Genomic DNA, 20,072 nt, shown 5'->3' on the forward strand with positions numbered 1-20,072 from the left:
ACTCGGTGTCATTTAGTGCTGGTATACAGCAATACCTTCAAACTCTGTCCCAAAGATGCAGCTGTTGTTTTAACAACCCCTTGGATCTTCACTGCCTACCTTTCACTCCCGATTTGGGATGTACGAGTACATCCATGCCTGTGCAGACACTCCTTCCCGGGAGCTACGTCTGCTCCGGAGCTCACTAACACTCTTTGATACCCCTGTGGTGATTGACACGGAAATAGAAGCAAAAAACGAAACATTCGTGCCTGTGTAATACTCTTCAGTCTCAAATTCAGTTGTTGGCTGGCTTATTTTTAAACGACAGCATTGATATTTTTAGCAGAGCACTTATTCCTCTTTAGTTTCACATGTTTATGCAGAACACAGAACCAACAACTTGTGCCCTTCATGTAACTGTTATTGCTCTTACAGTAAAACACATCCAAACTTTAGCTCAGCTCTTGGAAGGAAGGAGAACCTTCACACCATAATGGCAAGGAATTTACGAGGAAAGGAGGAGAAAAGAAGCTTTACACTAAGACTTTTCCCCCAAACTTATACGAGTCCTTTACTGATTTTCACGTTGCACAACAGAGCTCCCTCTGGGTATTCCAAGGGGTTTATTCACACTGTTGGGATGTGCCACCTCTCTCAACACCAGACCGAGTCTGACCATCTCCTGCCATCCAAGGCCAGGCTGGACAGGGCTTGGAGCAACCTGGGCTAGTGGAAGGTGTCCCTGCCCATGGCAAGGGGTGGAATCAGCTGGGCTTTAAGGTCCCTTCCCTCTCAAACCAGTCTGGGATCCTGCTGGTCACTGGGCACTGCTGAAGAAACTCATTTCACACACTCCCATTTCATGTTTTCCCTTTGAACAAACAAAATAATACCAAAAACACCCCCCAAAACTCCTAAAACACCAAAAACCAGCTTTGAGGGAAAAAGACCATGTTTATTTGTCTGCTCCTGCTCTTGATGGTAACTCTGACACCAGCCTTAGTGACTCTCCTCATCCCTGTGCCCCCTGCTTTTCCTGTCTCAACATCCATACCCACTTCTTATTTCCTGCAGGACAACTCCAGGAAGGCATCCCCATCTTTTCCATTCCTCTTCAAATCCATGATAGATCCTATTTGCTGCATTGCTTGTTTCTGCACTATGTTTTTTTACGTGATTTGTGGTTGTAAAGCCTTATCAGGCCAAACCCGTAAGTCAATCCTAGGACACACACTGATATTTTAGTAAGAGGGGAATTAAATAAAAAATTTCCAGACCAAAGAAAGCAAAAAATTACCTTTGTTTAGGAAGTGTTGCCTGGCAGAGCTGCCTCAGCCTGGAACCAGGTCAGGCTGCTGGACCTGCTGGGTGACTGACAGGTAACAAGGGGCACATGCCAGCAACAGCTCCTTTAACTCCTGCTAAGCCTGAGTGTATCCTAAGGGAATAAAACCTAATGAGATTCCTTCCCAATGCAACTTTGCAAGCCAGCAAAGTCCAGAGCTTTCGCAGTGCTGGTTTTGTCCCTAAAAACTGGGATTGGCAATATGTGGAATTGGAATTTCTGCGTGTGCAAATTCAGGAATCAGCTGTGTATTCAGGAAAGGAGAGAAAACTAAACCCAAAGACAACCCTTTGTTCCAAAGGCTTGTTTTGATTTGTCTCTGACTGTCCTGCTAAATCACAGAATTCTGGAATCGTTATGGCTGGAAAAGACCTCTGAGATCCCTGAGTTCAAATGCCAGCCCAGCACAGCCAAGGCTGACATTTGACCACGAACCATGTCCCCAAGTGCCACATCCACACACTTTTTGAACACTTCCTGGCCAGCCTGTGCCAGGGCTGGACAAGCCTTTCCATGAAGAAAATTTCCCCAATATCCACCCTGAGCCTGCCCTGGCCCAGCCTGAGGCCGTTCCCTCTCCTCCTGTCCCTGTTCCCTGCCAGCAGAGCCCGACCCCCCCGGCTGCCCCCTCCTGTCAGGGACTTGTGCAGAGCCACAAGGTCCCCCCTGAGCCTCCTTTGCTCCAGCCTGAGCCCCTTTCCAGCTGCCTCTGTCCCCGGAGGTGCCGGCAGGGCAGGGCTGGGAAGGGGCTGTGGGTGACAGGAGCCCTCCCCGGCCCCTGCCCGCTCTGGGCCCCCCGAGCAGCGGCCGGAGGGGCCCCGCATGGAACTCGAGGAAAGAGCAGACACAAGGCAAAGGTGGAAGTGCCGAACTGCGGAAGGAGTCCTTCCAGAGGCAGCACGAACAATGAACAGCTTCTCGGGGTGACAAGGCTGCCTGAACCCCCCGGCCAGCCCTGCAGGGCCAGGGTTCCCACCATGGCTCTGGGAAGTACCGGGGCTGGCTTACAAACCAAAAATCCATCCCGCTTCCTTCAGCGACAGCTGGGAACATGGAGAGCTCAGGCAGGGAAAAGTTGGGATCCACCAGTACAGCAAGTTTTTAATTAGTCATGAATAGCCGCACTAGAAATCCCCAAAGCATTTTGATTGGAGAGAAAAGGCTTTTTACCACTGCAGGCATTATCTGGGCTAGAACGGATAAATCTTGACCATTAAGTCAGTGTGTTTTCCAGTTGCTTATTATACTACACATCAAGCAAATAAATTTTCCTTCAAGACCATTCCATTGTATCATAAACAAGTGTTACAAACCCAAACACAACAATACCCAGCGCTCAGAGGGGACAACCAGCACAACAGGGAACATCGACAGTGACACTGAGAACAAGCACAACAGCCCTGAGAGCAAACAAACCAACGCTGTGACCAGCGACTACTGCCCTGATCGAATGAATGCTTATAACAAACTCAGTTCAGCACACCCTGCTCAAATCTCATGGTATCTCAACCCTTTGTGCCTCACGCTCGGTAAAACCTGGATGGTTACAGGAATGGGATGAGCTTTAAGGATCCTCCCATGATTCCATGATCCCATCCCAGGGAGTGTGGGAAAGCTGAGGGGCCCCAGGCCTCACTGGAAGCCCAGCCCGCAGCCCCTGATGGTGTCTCCAGGCTGGCTGAGCTGGGCTGGAACCACCAACAGGAGAAACGAGAGCCAGAAACGCGAGGGAAGGGGATAGAAATGACATTTTCTGCAGCTTAAAGTGACTCTTCTTAGGAGTCCCCGTTTGCACATGACCTGCTCAAGGTCGAATGACCACAGCACCAGTGCAATAGCTCAGACCTCGGGATCTCTACTGGATTTAAGGAAAGCCAGGACTCCACATCCTGCTGCTGCACTGTGTGTTTGAGGAAACCTATTTATCCTCCAGACATTCTCTCAAGCCTTTCCCAACTCTCTCTCCTCAGGCACTGCCTCTGCTCCATAGATGAAATCCATTGAACCCTCATCTCGATTCCGCACCAGCAGTGAATAACAAATCCCTGATCACATGTGCCTGGAAATAACTGCGGGTCTGCACAGGACTGGAGAGATTTTCAAAAATCTACCGGGATGTCATTCTCCATTAGAATCATTTCTACAGAACTCTACTCAATTCCTGAGACCTTTGGGGGTTTATTTGGGCATGGCACATTTGGCTGTAATTGGCAAAGGAAAATCAGGAATTACATTTCCAGCTTAAATGATTGGTAGAAATGGATTAGCATTTTGCCACTAATAGCAGCCATCACTCGATGCTCTGGGGATGAGGAGGCTCCCTTCTCCTTTGCATGCAGGTACATGCCCCTGGCCCACTGTGGGCAAATAAAGACAGCATCGCAGGGGTGATTTCATTTGGATTTCTGAAGTATTGGCTAATATTTGTCTGCTTTTACCATAAAATATATTCATACAAATGCTGTTATGTGTCTTAAAATTGCTCAGTCCTGTTAGAGTCTCGCTCCCAGAGTGGTTGCATGGGTTTGAATCCTACATCCCAGTCAACCAGGATGTGTAAAATTTTCAGGACTTGCTTTTTAAATTATTTTTCCATTTAAGCTGAGCCTCTGTTCCTGATCATACATGAAGAGCTGCAGCACAGAAGGTGACAAGCTGAGAACACATGCTTTAAGGGAAGATGTTAAAGATCATTATTTAAAGGCCTTCACTTGTTAACATTCATTTGCTGATGCTACTTTGAATTCAAGCCATCTGCAATAAAAAGTAATATTTTAGAGATGCATTTTAGGAAAAAAAAAAAGTGAAGCAAAGTTTTACTCTTCATGTAAACTGACAGTGCACTGGTGAAACTTCACCACGTGGGAGGTGTTGACAACTGAGCATATACCAAGGGAAGGATTTACGGGCACACAGTTCCACAAATATATCCCAGACTGGTATTTGTCAAGACAAGCCACGAGCCTTCAGCACGTTCTTCAAAGCCTTATTCAAGTGGGGTGTTATTTTCTCCATCAGGGCCCTGGTGACAAATGCACCTTCCTCTGGTCAGGCCATTCTTGTGGCCTCGCACTGGTGCCATTGGCCTTTTAATCACCTCTACAAACACTAAAACTCCTACCAGTCTGATACTTGCAGGTGAGGAACAAGGGGTTATGAATCAGATAGCTGCGAAGAGCCAACACAAACCAGACAGAAAATTCACTGCAAAGCAAAGTAATCGCCAGTCCCTGAGAAACTTCCAGTTTCTGAGCATACGTTAAGCACCCAGCAAGCCCTTAGGCAGAGAGAGGAGCCCAAGTGCAGAGAGGTGGCAGGTTAAGGATGCTGCATGTCAGCTGAGAGCCCAGGCTGACAGCTGTGAGTCTCTCCTGCCAGGAAATTATTATTTTGTACTAGACACATTTCTCTGGATGTATCACATTGTGAGAAATAACAGGCAAAAGTCAACCCAACTCCAGTGTGTTTTCTAATTTCTGTCTGCATTTTTAACGGTGTCATTAGAGGCATCCCATGAACTGAAAGGAAAAGGAATCTGGATGAGATAAATTACATTTAAAATGATTGAGGGAGCAGGCAGCTGGGAAAGAAAAATGACAGAACTTTATTTTTTTAGGTTAAATAGCACAGAATAGAATCAAAAGCCCAGACTGGTTTGGGTTGTGAGGACCTTAAAGCTCATCCCATTCTACCCCCTACCGTGGACAGGGACACCTGCCACTATGCCAGGTTGCTCCAAGCCCTGTCCAGCCTGGCCTTGGACACTTCCAGGAACGGGGAGAGTGATTTCCCGATGAGAACAGGATTGTCCTGGGAAGCAGTTCTGAGACATGCAGTGCATGGAGTTCAGCAAACAGGAAATGCTGGAATCAGTTCCTCGATGAGCACAGAGACAGATTATTTGTCACAGCGATTCATCAGGGCGTGGATTACCCCAAACACCAACATTTACAGCTGCAGAGGAGATTCAGCAGCAATCACTGACCCTGGCATTTCAACTGCATCACACGCGACAGAGACTCCATAAAATCCTGAGGAATAAACAGAGCAGGAAGGTGCAGCTGGGCCCCAGTGCCAGGCAGAGCCATCCCCTTCCTGGCACCCGAGAGCAAAGCTTTGCAAATCAGAGCCATGGTTATAAGCACACCGAAGGGAAAAGGGGGGGAAATAACCTCAAACACAGAATGCCAAACAACACATTTGAAAATGGAGCCTACAAAGTCTTTAGGCAGCAGACGGGTCATGTGCAACAAATCTGTCTGTCTGTCTATCACACATGATGCCCGTATTTATAAATACATAACACAGGTAGGCACTGATTAATAAGCACAGGTAGGCACTAATTAAGGAGCATAGGTAGGCACTAACGAGGGAGCACACTCATTCAGGAGCACAGGTAGGCAGAAACCTCACTCACTCCCTCATGCCACACGCCGAGGGAGAGCCGGTCCCTGCCTGCAGCGCACTTCAGATAAAACCTGTAGGCTGCTCGAGCAGACAAATTTAAAGCGATTTTTACGATTCACACTGCAAAAGGCTAAAAACAAATAAACCATCCCTGCTATATACGCTTCTGTTTTCCCTCTCTGTCCTCTAACAGTGGGATCAGAGGAGGAGTGATGCATCGATTGGTCCAGGGAAGCACTGAGAGGACAGAGAAGGAAAATAAAATAAAAAATACTAAAAATCCCCCAAGCGTAGAGTAAAATGTGCTCACCACGTACCCCCGAGCGCGGATCCGAGCAGGCGGCGGAGCTAAGGACAGGTTTCCCCGGCAGGCTGCGGGGTCCGGGCGCTGCGGGGCGGCGGGCTGAGCCCAGTGCCGGCAGCCTCAGCCATTGCGGAGCCGCTGCAGCTCCGGCAGCACGTCAGCAGCGCTCCTGCCTCCAGAGCCCTCCCTTGCCGAGCCGCGCCGAGGATGCTGCTGGAAACCCGCTCCGCCGGCGCTCAGGGCCCGCGCTCCGCCCGGCGCCTGCGAGGATCGGCATTTCCAGCTGAAGGAGGAAGGCAAAGCTCTGCATCCAGCACAGCTGGAGCCCGCTCGGAGCTGCTGCTCGGGCAGGGCTGCACCGCTGAAACGGGCAGGGAGGGATTGAAGGGCATCTGGATTTAAAACAGCTGCCAGCCTTTGCACTTGCTCCTAGCAAAGGGGATGGGATCAAGCTGTAGAATCATGGAATCACAGGCTGTTCTGGGTTGCAAGGGAGCTCAAAGCCCATCCAGTGCCAGCCCTGCCATGGGCAGGGACACCTCCCACTGTCCCAGGCTGCTCCCAGCCCCAATGTCCAGCCTGGCCTTGGGCACTGCCAGGGATCCAGGGGCAGCCCCAGCTGCTCTGGGCACCCTGTGCCAGGGCCTGCCCACCCTCACAGGGAACAATTCCTGCCCAATATCCCATCCAGCACTGCCCTGTGGCACTGGGAAGCCATTCCCTGTGTCCTGTCCCTGCATGCCTTGTCCCCAGTCCCTCTCCAGCTCTCCTGGAGCCCCTTTAGGCCCTGCAAGGGGCTCTGAGCTCTCCCTGGAGCCTTCTCCTCTCCAGGTGAGCCCCCCAGCTCTCCCAGCCTGACTCCAGGGCAGAGGGGCTGCTCTGGACTCACTTCAGCAGGTCCATGTTCTATGGAAATCCACACTGGAAGTGCAGGGCCAGGCAGTGGGGTTTATCTCCTATGGGAATGGCATTCCTGGGTACCAGCATGCTCTGAAGTCACGTGGGAGTGGTGGGAAGTTGGGAAAAGGCAGGTGTTGTTCCAAAGCCCTGTAAGGTACGAAATGAGGACTAAAATCCACTGATATAAAGCAGGTCTGTAACGCCCAGTGTGCTGTGTCCCACTGCTCCTCATACCTGAGGAAATACCATTGCCAATATTCACACTCGCCCACTGAAAGTTCCCTTTTCTATCGAAATGAATCACAAATACACATAAAATAAATGCATTTGGGTACTAGATACTTCTAACATCCCCACACCACAGAGTTCTCTATAAGCAAAGATGAAATAGGGCATATTTGTTTGATTTTGTGTCTTCCTAACATGAGGAACAGTGAAGACTGGGAAGAAGACTGGGAACTGTTCCCAGTGTATATCCATGAACTGCTGACAGGAATGACACAGGGATCTGAGTGCAGGGCTGGGAAGCAGAAACCTCCCCTGGAGCACAGTCTCAGTTTTAGAAAGGAGGGTCTGGGGTTTTTTTCCCCTTAAACAATAGCTAAGTATCTGGAACTTTCCACTGAAAATCTTCATTTTCCCTCCATCCAAAACTCATGACTGTGCAGGACAAGAAACATGTGACTGCCACCCAGATTCCTTAGAAACCTGTTCCTGTGTTTGTGGATAACCAATGCTGTGTTTCTCCTGCCTCTTCCCTGCTCAGTGGTTCAGTTATCCTTTGCCAAAGGGACATGCAGAGGCACTTGGAGACAGCAGGACTGGCTGTGGCTCTGAGAGCTGTGACAACGACAGCTTTGGGATAAATAAAACTATTTTCTATTTTTAGAACTGAATTGCAACACTTTGTGGGAGTTTGTAAGCAAAACAAGTCACGTTGCAGGCAGTGTTGTAACCAACCTACAGCAAGAGCCCAGCAATGGTTTGCATCACTTGAAGAACTGGGGTTTGTTTTTCAGCTGGCAGGTGCTCAGGACAAGCATTCCTCTGGCAACTTCCATGGGCTGAGCTGTACAAAAATGGGAACGGACTTTAAAAACTTAAAGTTAGTACGTAAAGAAGAGCTGAAAGAATTTTCATGCTCTGCTTTTCTGATTCACACTGGAAGTGGTCAGAGTTTCTTCCACTGTAAGACTGAAAAGCAAACCAGCAGCACCCTAGGTTTGGTTTAAACCTGGTTTGTGCCCCCTTTCAGCTGTGCCAGCAGACGGTTCTGAGCTCACTGTGACACTGAGCAGCAGGGCAGGCAGGGATCCCCCTGTGCAGCCACCACAGAAACAGGGCACAAAGTGTGCGGGGGCTCCTGAGGAACGTGACAGACACGGCCCAGGACACTCAGCACAGCCCTGCCACGGCAGCAGCCACACCGTGGACACGGCTTCTTTATTAGCTCTCCAAACAGAACAAAAGCACAGAATCAGAAAATCACAGAAGGGTTTGGGCTGGAAGAGACCTTAAAGCTCATCCCATTCCACCCCTGCTGTGGGCAGGGACACCTTCTACTGCCCCACGTCAACAGCCCGGGAAAGCAGGAGCAGCTCAGAAGGGAGCCAGAGCAGCTGGGTGGTTAATGATGAACCTTATTCCAAGAAATGCACACCATGAAATACACATATGGTTCAATTTCCAGAGGCAGCCAGGAAAGTTAATGACCAGCCTGGGTGCAATGGAGACAGGAAGTGCTCAGATTTCAGCAGGGTTTGAGACCTGTGTCTGCACAGGTGAGCAAAAATCAGGGACTCACCAAATCATTTGGGTTAGAAAAGCCCTCCCAGCCCATCGAGTCCCAGCTGTGCCCCATGCCCACCTTGTCCCTAGCCCAGAGCCCTGAATGCCACCTCCAGCCCTTCCCTGGACACCTCCAGGGATGGGCACTCCAAACCTCCTTCCAATCCCTGAGCACCCTGGGGAAATTCCTGCTGCTGCCCACCCTGAGCCTGCCCTGGCCCAGCCTGAGGCCGTTCCCTCTCCTCCTGTCCCTGTTCCCTGCCAGCAGAGCCCGACCCCCCGGCTGCCCCCTCCTGCCAGGGAGTTGTAGGCACATTTTCCCAAATCGGTCCTGAAATTCCCGCTGTCTTACACTGTGCTGCTAGGAAGAGGGTAGATTACTTTGATTTTTATTAGTAAGAAGCCAAAAAAAACTTCAATGAATACTCTCAGTTTTTAAACTAATGCAAGTTTATCACCAGTTTGGGATTGCAAACAATTTCTGTGCAATGCCTGAAATACCTGTCCCTCACAACTGGGCTGAGCCCTCATGTCAGGCCAACCCACAGGCTGAAAACCAAACACAAAGTTGAAGCTGTCTGAGCAGCAAGCGTGACTTCGTACCCAAATCATCGCCTTTGTTAGTCTGTGCAGGAGACGGGTCACTGTCTCTGGCTTAAAAGGAATTAATCAATACATGATTGGTCTGTGACATGCAAGTAAATAAGATTAGAGTGAGTCCCAGCTGTGCAGAGGATCGCAGTGTAACAAATCGATAACCTTGCAAAGACTTCATCCAACAACAGGAAAATTTACAATTTTTCCTGATCACAGCATAGAGTGTTTCTGTCAATTACCCCGAACTTTTTGCCATCAAATTTTACATGAAAATAAAATCATTCACCCAATGACTGATGAGAGAGAATGTGTGGCTGGATCCCTGGCAGTGCCCAAGGCCAGGCTGGACATTGGGGCTGGGAGCAGCCTGGGACAGTGGAAGATGTCCCTGCCATGGCAGGGGTGGCACTGGATGGGCTTTGAGGTCCCTTCCAACCCAAACCCTTCTGGGATTCTGTGATTCCATGATTCTGTGATCCCCACGTCCCTCCTGGGCCAGGCAGCCCTTGTTATGTGACCACAGTGCTGAGCCTCCCGTTCCTCCCACACCCAGATTAGTACTGACGGGGGACAGGAGCACATTCCTGGGAGGGAGACCTTGCTGTACCTTCCCGAGGAGCGGCCCCGTATTCCGTGCCCGGAGGAGGGGAGGCTGGTGGGCAGCAGAGAGCAGCAGAGCACTGCAGGATGAGCAGGGAGCGGGGCACAGCGGGAATGAACACACCGACACGAGGAGCCTGCTCCTCGGACAGTCAGCCAGATACAGTAGGTGTTTTGTTCTGCCCCGGAACGTTCTTCCCTAAGTTCCTTCGTAGAACAGAACTGGTTTTTAATGATCCAAACAAAATACAATTTTCTCTGCAGATTTTCTCTGCTTGGGCACAAGGGAAGATAATTTAGACACTCCATGCTTGGAGGGGCAGATCTCTGAGAGGATCTATGCACATGATCGCTCACTGTGCCTGCCCACCTGCGAGCAGAACGTCTGAGCCCACCTGTGAGGCTGCCAGGGCCTCTGCCCCGGGAGCCTGGAGAGTTGCCCTGAGGTTATACAGGGACAAATCCTTCCCTGCCAGGGTGGGCAGGCCCTGGCACAGGGTGCCCAGAGAAGCCGTGGCTGCCCCTGGATCCCTGGAAGTGTCCAAGGCCAGGCTGGACATTGGGGCTTGGAGCAACTAACATGGTGCTTACGGCCCCTTCCAGCCCAAACCCGTCTGGGATTCTATGGAAAGGAAGAATAAGGTCCCACTTACAGCTCTCTGTTACAGAATCCCAGAATAGCTGGGGTTGGAGGGGATCTCTAGAGATCACCCAGTTCAGGGCGCTGCCCAGGCAGGGTCACCTGGAGCAGGTGACACAGGAACGTGTCCAGGAGGGTTTGGGATGTCTCTGGAGAGGGAGACTCCAGCCCCTCCCTGGGCAGCTGTTCCAGGGCTCTGCCCCTCCATGGAAAGAACTTCTTCCTATTGAAATGAAATTTCTTGTTTATGTCTGGCCATAAACTAAAGTCCCAGGAGGCCTAAGACTGAGGTGTGAAAAATGGTGTGTTAAGGATGACTAAAAGCTGGAGAACTGACTCTGAAAATGTCTTCATGGGCTAAACCATTCCTCGTCTTTATCCAACAATCCGTCAGCTATGCAGAGTGCAATGCCCACATCCACAACATCCTGACCTTGTCCTTCTGGGAAGGTATAAGGCAATATTCCTCACTATTGCAGTAACTCACGGACAATTTAATGATGTATTTCACTGGGCTTTGTGACTTGGCTGCAGAAAGGCACAAGTGAAAACAATTCCAGCCAAGACAAAAAGCCTGCATACTTTAATTAAGTTGTACTTTGGCTAAAGAAAATCAGGTTTTATGCATTTGTCTTTATAAAGTCCCAGCAGTGAATCAGTATCTGCTTTCAGATGACAACACAAGTTAAGTGGTTCCTGCTGTTGAGAGCTCTGATGGCATCAAATCAACTAAAAGACCAAAAGGAGAAGATTTATTTATCATTTATTTTTTATTATTTATTAATTTTCTTGGGGGTATTCTGAGCAGGGCTGAGTTGGACTCGATGATACTTGTGGGCCCCTTCCCATTCTGTGAGTCTTATCTATTTTAAGGCCATGTACCATTCGCCGTCAGGGCTGGCTCAGCGGCCACAAGTTGTGATTTTGCAACCCGACGCGTCTCCTCCGAAATCCCCCCCGTGTCCGAGTGCCCCGTGCGACTCTGCGGCGCCGTGCGGGGCGGACAGCGGGAGGGCGAGGGATTCCCCGCGGGGCCATGAGGGCTGTCCCGCTGTCCCCATCCCCGCTGTCCCACTGGAGCCATCCCCGCTGTCCCACTGGAGCCATCCCCGCTGTCCCGCTGTCCCCATCCCCGCTGTCCCCATCCCGCCTGTCCCCATCCCCGCTGTCCCGCTGTCCCCATCCCCGCTGTCCCCATCCCCCTGTCCCCATCCCGCTGTCCCCCTGTCCCCATCCCCCGCTGTCCCTATCCCCCTGTCCCCATCCCCGCTGTCCCCATCCCCGCTGTCCCCCTGTCCCCATCCCCGCTGTCCCGTTTCTCCCCAGGCCGGCCCCGCCATCATGGCGGCCCCGGGGGCGCTGTGGGAGCGCGCGCCCCCCGCCCCGCCCCGCCGCGCGGGCCAATGGGAGGGCGGCGCGGCGCTGACGTCACGGCGGGCGGCGCGGCGGGCGCGCGCGGGCGGTGTCGCGGTCAGTGCGTGCCCCGCCGCCCGCCCGCCATGTCGCGACAGAGCCCGCAGGAGGAGAACCTGCAGGGTAAGGCCAGCGGGGCTCGGGCTGGGGGCCGGGGGCGCGCCGCTGCCCGGGCGCTGCGGGTTGCGCCAGCGCGGGTCCCGTCTAGGTCGCGATATTCGATATTGTGGTAGGTGAGTGCGCTGCAGTGCGTGTCCATCCCCCCTTGTCCCAGGGAGGAGGGCAGGTGGATGTGCCTGTGAGGAGGGATCGGGTCCGTCGTAGGGACCAGGTGTTACATAGCACCAAATTCGCCGGGAAAGGGAAAAATCCGAGCGCAGCCACAAATAGTGGGATTGGCACGGTGATTGTAGCGATTCATGGGGACATTCTCACTCTCTGTGGCATTCCCCGTCTTTATTTCAAGCACTGAAAGCTGTATCTTAAGGAAATGAAGCTTTCCAGTGCTGATCCAGTACTTGGTGATGCTGGTCTGTGCTCGCACCTGTGTCCTGGGCTGGGATGCCGTGTAGGATCCTCTGTCCTGAGCCCGTCCCCGTCACTCCCCTGTCCGGGCTGCATCGCCTCTCGTGGGCTGTCGCCTGTTTGTATTTCCAGCTGCGTGAAAACACGGGTTCTTCTATCTTTAAATGATGATCACAGCCCGTTCCATGTGCTCCAGCACAGCCTTACTCTGAGGAGTGTCCAAAAAAAGGAAAAAAAGGGAAAATTGTAAACTACATCTGTTGTCCTCTTGCTGCTGTAATCCCAATCCTCTCCCTGCTTTATCCTGCATTCCCAGCACTGAACCCAGTAAGATTTCAGCAGATAAAGTCTTAACTTGAGCTCTAGTGGTTGTGATCGTTCTTTGATAACAGCTTGAGCTTCCATAAATTTCGGGGGAAAGGGTAGGGAAGGATTTGTCTGGCTCTAAACACAGTCCCTGCCACATACCAGGCACTGTCATGTGGAGGGGAAAATTCCCAGACAAACCCAAACAACAACAAACCAGCTGTGAAGGAAAAGGGTTTTTGAAGAAAAGTGTCTGTTCCAAACTCGGTGGCCTGGAATGTTTTTATCCAGCAGGTTGTGTGGTACCTTGGCTGTCCAGATGGTGGTTTCTGTATTTAGAAGGGAGATACTCGTGTTATTCATGGCCGTGAGGCAGTTTGGTTTTGTGCTGTTCCCATTTAATTTTGGAGCCCTCAGTCTCCTCCCAGGCAGGATATCTGGGATATCTTTGCTCGTCTGATGTTCCTGCTTCACACTAAATCCCTGCACTGGCTTCTCCCCACCTGCATTCCTGTGATGCTGCTCCTTCAGCCATGGATGGCTGGGAAGGGACCTTGCAGACCTGCAGCTCAAGCTGTTCCTGCTGTGGCTTCATTCCCCGAGCTGTGCCCAGCGGGCAGGAACAGCCCAAGCACCACTACCTGCGTCTCTTCCTTTCCCTCCTTATTCCTTAGACATCCTTCCCCAGAATTCGGGGAGTTCCTGCTGTCCTCACTGCTCTGTTCCCTGTGCACTCCTGTGGCTGGGCCACACGTGTTCCACAGCAGGGTTCCTCTGGCATTTGTGTAATTCAGGTGTTTTCTGTTCCCTGAGCTCATTTACAGGGGGCTGGAGTGCCAGGACACAGGGAATGGCTTCCCAGTGCCAGAGGGCAGGGCTGGATGGGAGATTGGGCAGGAATTGTTCCCTGGGAGGGTGGGCAGGCCCTGGCACAGGGTGCCCAGAGCAGCTGGGGCTGCCCCTGGATCCCTGGCAGTGGCCAAGGCCAGTCTGGACACTGGGGCTGGGAGCAGCCTGGCACAGTGGGAGGTGTCCCTGCCTGTAGCAGGGGTGGCACTGGATGGGCTTTGAGTTCCCTCCCTACCCAAACCATTCCAGGATTCTATAGGAGAGGGAACAGCTCCAGGCCCTGCAGTGAGCTGTCCCTGCCCAGGAGGGAGTTGTTATTCCCTCCCTTAGGAAAACAAAGCCCATGTGACCGTGTTAAATATACTGCGAGGAGCAAACCCATGACAGCCCTTGCCACACTCCTGCTGTTGCTTAACAGCAACACCTACAAATGGGACTGAAAAAAGGCTGAACAAGACAGTCCCTGGGCTCTGGAGCACAAAATAATTTCAATAAATGAATAATTGAACTTTGGCAGCAAAAGTCCTTGAGATTATTTTGACTGCCACCTGTGTTGAACAATGAATTCTGAATATATCCCGACATAAAAGATCTCTATGTGCAGAGAGAAACACAATGTACTGAGCAGCTGCTTCCCAGCCCCGTGAGCCTTCCCAGCTCGCTCCCGCTCCCTGCACTTTGCATTCCCTGCTGTTTATGAGCTGGGAGGCAGGGCTGGCTCTGCGTCCCTGCAGCATCATTCCAGGCAGCAGCCCCGGGGTCGTCGCTCGCATGCCCGTAGCAAACCCCTCAGGTTCCTGGGGCTCAGCTCTCCTTTCTGCCGAGCAGGGTCCTGGGTGGAACTGCACTTCAGCAGCAATGGGAGTGGCAGTGGGAGCTCTGTCTCTGCGGGGAGCCAGGAGCAGGTGCCGGCCTCCCTCTCCATCCACAACGGGGACATGGAGAAGATCCTGCTGGACGCCCAGCACGAGTCGGGCAGGAGCAGCTCCAGGGAGAGCTCGCACTGTGACAGGTGAGCAGGAGCTCTGCCGGGCACAGGGAGGGCCCTGCCAAGGTCACCACGGGGTCCCAAGGACAGCTGGATGCCCAGAGGCAAAGGTGGAAACGGTGCACGAGTGTATTTCCGTGTGTGTGCGTATTTCCATGCCTGTGTGTGTGTGCATGCACGCACACCCACGTGGGGAGTGTGTTAGAGATGTACATGTGTGTCTGCACGTGAACACGTGTGTGCACAGACGCACAGAGGGACGCTTCTCTGGCAAAGGTTGGTGTTTAAATCCACAGCAGCGCTGGGATCAGGCCTGCCCTGCAGGGAGGGAGTTACAGGGAAGCTGACTCCGGAATCCTCCTCCCATGTCACGGAGGGATTGTGCTGTGTCCCTGCCGAGGCTCCCAGCAGCTGCCCTGCCCCTGGGAATGTGTGCAGGCAGCTCCTCCTGGGGAATGAACGCTCCAGAGCCAGCTGTGGGTCAGGCCTGGCACTGGCAGTGCTGTCCTTCTGGGCACTGCTGCCTGGGACACGAGGGGCAGGGAGAGGGGCAGACAGCTTCTGGCTGAAGAGCTGTCCTGTGCCTTGTTGAGAAACCAGAGCAGGTTTCCAGGAGTGTCACACAACAGCTCAGCCCTGGGGCAGGTGGTGAGGCAGTGCTATTAATGCATTTATTGGATTTTGATGGACTGTGAGGTCTCCAGCCTAAATCGTATTTAGAAAAACCCAAACCCCAGGACTCAAACTCCACAGCGGGACGTGGAACTGCCTGGCCTGGCAGGATTCGAACCACACCCCACTTGCACTCCAGTTTGCTGCCTGTTGTGTCTGTGGAAGTGCCCGGGCCCCACCAGGAGTGTGGGCAGAGGGTTGGGAATCAGCTGTGACTGGTGTGACTGTGGTGGCTGGGCTGTGGCAGCACGGCCCTGTGCAGCCCTTGGCTCGTGGCCAGGGCACTCCGGGGCAGAGCGAGCCCAGCAGCTCCCGGGGTGGCTGCTGCTGTAGGATCTGTGTCCCGGAAAGCTTCACTCCCTTCCTTCCCTGTGCTTCTGTCTCGCTCCAGCCCTCCTCGCTCCCAGACCCCCCAGGACAGTCACAGAGCTCTGGAGGTAGAGAGCCACAGCAGTGGGGAGAAGAACAGCTTCCAGGTAAAATCCTCACCTTGCTGTGGGAGAGGGGAGCTCTGGCTCTCTGTGCTGCTGGGGAGTAGCAGGGGAAGCTGCTAAAGCAGAGACTTCCATAGCTCTCAGTAGCCCTGGCAGGGCCGGGCTGGCTGTGTCTGCTCCTGACACGTGGGGATGTTTTGGTTTGGTCTTTCCAATCTGTAACTGAGATTTTTCAGAAGGATTTCCCCTCCCCCTTTGGCTGCTGACTGGGTACATTTCCTACATCCCCCACCAATGTTTAAATGCACCTCCACCAATTTAGTAGGAATTTTAAAAGTTATTTTGACAGCAGCAAGAATTTCTAGAGTCACTTAAACATGGCAGCCAAAACCACCAAAAATACACAATTTCCAAGCCCTGCCATAGCTTTGATTCCAGGTGTTCTAACAATTAATACCAAACCTGAATACATGCTGCTTTGGAACACTCCCTGTTCTTTCTGATTTCATTTTGTAGGTGTGTTTACCTTGCAAGGAAAGTGAATAAACACATTTGAAACGAGAGTGGGGGAAAGGACGTACATTGACCATATTTTATCAATACAGGGTTTATTGCAGGATGACAGGCTGAAATCGGAAGTCTTCAGTGTAATAAATTAGCTTTTAATATGAAAAAAATCACTTACAAAACATTTTGAGGAAGGAAGTATTTCAAGGAAGTGAATTTTTCTGCATCTTCTCTACAACTCCTGCCAGACTCTTGAGGACCCAGCTTTAGGCTAGCTAAATATGGTACTGCAAGTTAATTATTACTGGAAATGATTATTTTTATATTGTCAGAAACACCCTTCAGCTGTTTAAAGATCATTATTTAGACTTTGAGAAGAAATAACCCCAAGTTAGAAAGCCATCAGAATTGCAGCTGCCTGGGCAGTTTTATTTCTGTCCCCTGTGTCTGTGCATCAAGAGCTGTTGGAATTCTGGGAGCAGGATCTATTTTTATCCCAAGGCCTTGGCTGCATGGAATGGAGCCGAGCTGAGCCAGGAGCTCTGCCCTTACTCAGCGTTTGTGCTGTAACTGCACCAAAGCCTGGCTTGGGGGGGCTTGTTCTGTGAGCACACACCTGGCCAGGGCCACCTGCCTGCCCAGGATGGCCCAGGGACTGGAATTATTCCCTGCAGGAGCTGGACAAGGAGTCAGTGACACCTGCCAGCTCTGAGCATGGGCAGGAAATCCCTGTGCCCAGTGTCCATCAGAGCTGGGGGCTGGGGTAAGGCAGGAATCCCTGTGCCCAGTGTCCATCAGAGCTGGGGGCTGGGATAAGGCAGGAATCCCTGTGCCCAGTGTCCATCAGAGCTGGGAGCTGGGATAAGGCAGGAATCCCTGTGCCCAGTGTCCATCAGAGCTGGGGTAAGGCAGGAATCCCTGTGCCCAGTGTCCATCAGAGCTGGGAGCTGGGGATATTTTCGGTCTGTGCATGAGGATTAAACGCTGGGCTCTGGGATTTCACTGCCAGGGCAGTCTTGTTGTAGGCACGTATGGGATATGGGATATGGGATATGGGATATGGTCTTTGCTATTCACATCCCACTCTGAAGATGGATCTCCCTGCTCCCCATCTTGATCTGGGATGTGAACACTTCCATGGAAGGGACATGGGAAAGGGTGGGAAGGTGAGAGTCAGAGCTGGCCTCGGCAGTGGTCCTGGCTGCAGAGCAGGAGCTCTGGCAGCTCTCAGCTGTCCTGGCTCCGGGTGCTGTCTGATGGTGGTGGCTCTTGGTTTCAGTCTGAGGAGGATTTCCTGGAAAGGAGGAGGGAGGTGGAGCGGCTGCTGAGGAAGAACGCGGATTGGATCTGGGATTGGTCCAGCCGGCCCGAGAACATCCCACCCAAGTGAGTGCTGGCACAGCTGCTGGGTGAGCTCTGTGCAGCTTCTCCTTCTCCAGGCCTGAACACACGCTTCCCATTTCTTCCCCAAATCCAGGGAATTCCTCTTCAAACACCCCCGGCGCACAGCCACGCTCAGCATGAGGAACACCAGTGTCATGAAGAAAGGGGGAATATTCTCTGCGGAATTCCTGAAGGTTTTCCTCCCATCCCTGCTGCTCTCTCACCTGCTGGCCATTGGACTGGGGTAAGGTTCAATTGAAAAAAAAAAGCAGATTTTTTTACCTGCTTTCTTTGAGTCCTGATTCTGATTCCCAATTCCCTCTTTGCCCAAGAGAAGAGTTAACTTTTCTCCATGAAGGAGGAGAGATGGTTATTCAGGAAGTGCTTCCTGCCTGTGGTATTGCTGGATGGTGGAAGTTTTCTGATTTTCTCACTGGTTGGGAATTTCTCAGAACAATCAAGGGCCAGGGAAATGTGGAATTCTGTACACTGGAACTGTAGTCACACAACACTTGGCTCTGCTGGATGAGACCCTTAATCTCAAAATTAGGAGATCAGCAAAGGAAATAGCTAATATTTAATAGATTTTAAAATTCCACTGAGATAGATTTAAAAATACTTAATATTATTTTAAACTATTTAATATATTTTTAAATTCCCTCCTGGGAAGGATGGGGGACATGTGACTGAGACAATTAAACACGATGGAGGTTTCCTTTCCAGCATCAGTGTGGGGGGTATGTGCTGGCCCTGGGGCTGGGGAGCAGTGCCAGAGCAGGGGCAGAATCACTGGGACTGGGCTCCAGGGCAGTTTTGTCCCTGTTTGGTTACAGCTGGCAGTGCTGCTCCTGCTGGGAATTCCAGAGGCAGCGACCTGGTAGAAACTGCAGCTCTGGCTGACCGTGTGCTCTGCCCCGCAGGATTTACATCGGGAGGCGCCTGACCACCACAGCTTCCAGCAGCACCTTCTAGAGGCACCCGGGATGGAGGAGTTGGAGCAAGGCAGACTCAGCTGGAGCGCAGGAGGTGCAGAGGAGGGGGGAGCTGGTCGTGGCGCCATTGTGTGTGTGTCCTGTCCGTGTCCTGTTTTAGTTTAGTCTAAAAATGGGAAGGGAGACGCTGGAGCTCCTGTGTCACATAGAGCCTTCTGGATCAATCCCTGCTGGATCAATCCCTAGAGCACGTGGCAGATGCTGTAATGTCCCTTAGTGCTTTGTAGTGAAGTACCTGAGAAGTAGAGCAGCTCCATGTTTAAAGCAATCCCAGCTTTCAGCAGCCCTTGTGCTGGGCCGTGTCCATCCTGCCCGCTCCTGTTCCTGTGCCGGGGTGGGAACGTTGGCACTGCTCCTGCAGTCCCCGCAGGGAGGGATTAGCCCAAACTACGAGTGGCCTTACAGATCGATACGGGAGTTCCCAGGGGCTGCCACCGGCCCTGGGGCAGCTTTTCCTCTGGTAGTTGTTGCTTAGTTCACTTCGGTGGGAGGTGTAAAGTGTTGAGACACAGTGGGAAGAGAGATGAGCACATGGGTAAAACTCCATCCGTTTGTCCTAGTTCAGAGGTAGAATTTGGATTTAGTGCCTACTAAAAGCTGCTTTTGCCAGGACATTTATTTAACCCCTAGAAGTTACTCCAAGTTCTCTGCTGTACCTACCGCAGGCTGTCGCTTCACAGGCTTTACCTGTCCCATGTAAGTCTGCACCTGACCCCAGCCCTGGGCAGATGAACCACAGGGTGGCTTCTCCTTGGTTTTTACTGAAGCAATGCCTTTCCCTTCAGTGATTTTACCTTATTTAATGGGAAAATGAATGTTTGCCAAAATACCATGTTTTATATATTTAAATAAAAAGGTTCCTGGTGAACTCAGAGTTTCCTCATTCCTTTTTCTCCAGTAACAGCGGAAAGGGGTTGATGAGGCTCTTGGCCTCCACCTGCCCCTTTCCCACTGGTCACGTCACTGACACGGAATTGAGAAGTTTCCATAGAAACAGCATCAAACAAACCTCAGCAGGCCCTGGACAACCTGCACTCACTGCTCACACACATAGGGCTGTGATGCTCCTGAGGAGCTGAAAACCATGGAATTGTTGAGGCTGGAAAAGCTGAGCCCATCAAGCCCAACCTTTCCCAGCACTGCCCAGGCCACCACTGCCCCACGTCCCCAGGTGCCACATCCACAGGGCTTTGGGATCCCTCCAGGGATGGGGACTCCACCACTGCCCCGGGCAGCTGTGCCAGGGCTGGGCAGCCTTTCCAGGAAGGAATTTTTCCGGATTTCCAATCCAAACCCTGCCCCTGAGGCTGGAGCCAGAACCCCCCAGCGCTCCAGTGCTGCTTCCATTTCCTGTGGGACTGAGAGCAGCAAATCGCTGCTGAGCAAAGTGGGCTTTGGTTGGAGATGGGATTAAACTACGCTGTCCCTTTTTCACTGCCA

General features: G+C 52.0%; 2 protein-coding genes across 29 annotated transcripts in view; one reads left to right on the forward strand and one right to left on the reverse strand.

The window, feature by feature from the left end:
* The window catches only part of JAKMIP3 (Janus kinase and microtubule interacting protein 3), a 51,944-nt gene extending 45,431 nt beyond the window's left edge, over positions 1-6,513 (reverse strand). For 14 of the 28 annotated variants that reach the window (XM_010408418.3, XM_039553947.1, XM_039553934.1 and 11 more), the window contains exon 1: positions 6,052-6,511. The gene's annotated coding sequence lies outside the window, so the exon portion shown is untranslated. Of the gene's footprint in view, positions 1-6,044 lie in introns of all 28 variants that reach the window. The other 14 variants (XM_039553946.1, XM_039553948.1, XM_039553945.1 and 11 more) reach the window with 4 other exon arrangements.
* A 5,491-nt stretch (positions 6,514-12,004) lies between these two features.
* BNIP3 (BCL2 interacting protein 3) lies at positions 12,005-19,500 on the forward strand. The gene is made up of 6 exons (XM_039554165.1): positions 12,005-12,099; positions 14,485-14,668; positions 15,708-15,792; positions 17,537-17,643; positions 17,735-17,884; positions 18,561-19,500. Exons 1-6 carry the CDS (start codon positions 12,063-12,065, stop codon positions 18,610-18,612), a joined length of 615 nt encoding a protein of 204 aa, XP_039410099.1. The 5' UTR covers positions 12,005-12,062; the 3' UTR covers positions 18,613-19,500.
* The last annotated feature ends 572 nt before the right edge of the window (positions 19,501-20,072 follow it).

The sequence above is a fragment of the Corvus cornix genome, chromosome 6 (genome assembly GCF_000738735.6).
Source record: "Corvus cornix cornix isolate S_Up_H32 chromosome 6, ASM73873v5, whole genome shotgun sequence".
Lineage (NCBI taxonomy): Eukaryota > Metazoa > Chordata > Aves > Passeriformes > Corvidae > Corvus > Corvus cornix.

Excerpts from the sequence above, each read along its gene's own strand:
- BNIP3 (XM_039554165.1), top strand. The coding sequence starts at position 12,063 with ATGTCGCGACAGAGCCCGCAGGAGGAGAACCTGCAGG. Across the intron at positions 14,669-15,707 it reads GAGAGCTCGCACTGTGACAG|CCCTCCTCGCTCCCAGACCC; the intron begins GTGAGCAGGAGC and ends GTCTCGCTCCAG. Across the intron at positions 17,885-18,560 it reads CTGCTGGCCATTGGACTGGG|GATTTACATCGGGAGGCGCC; the intron begins GTAAGGTTCAAT and ends TCTGCCCCGCAG.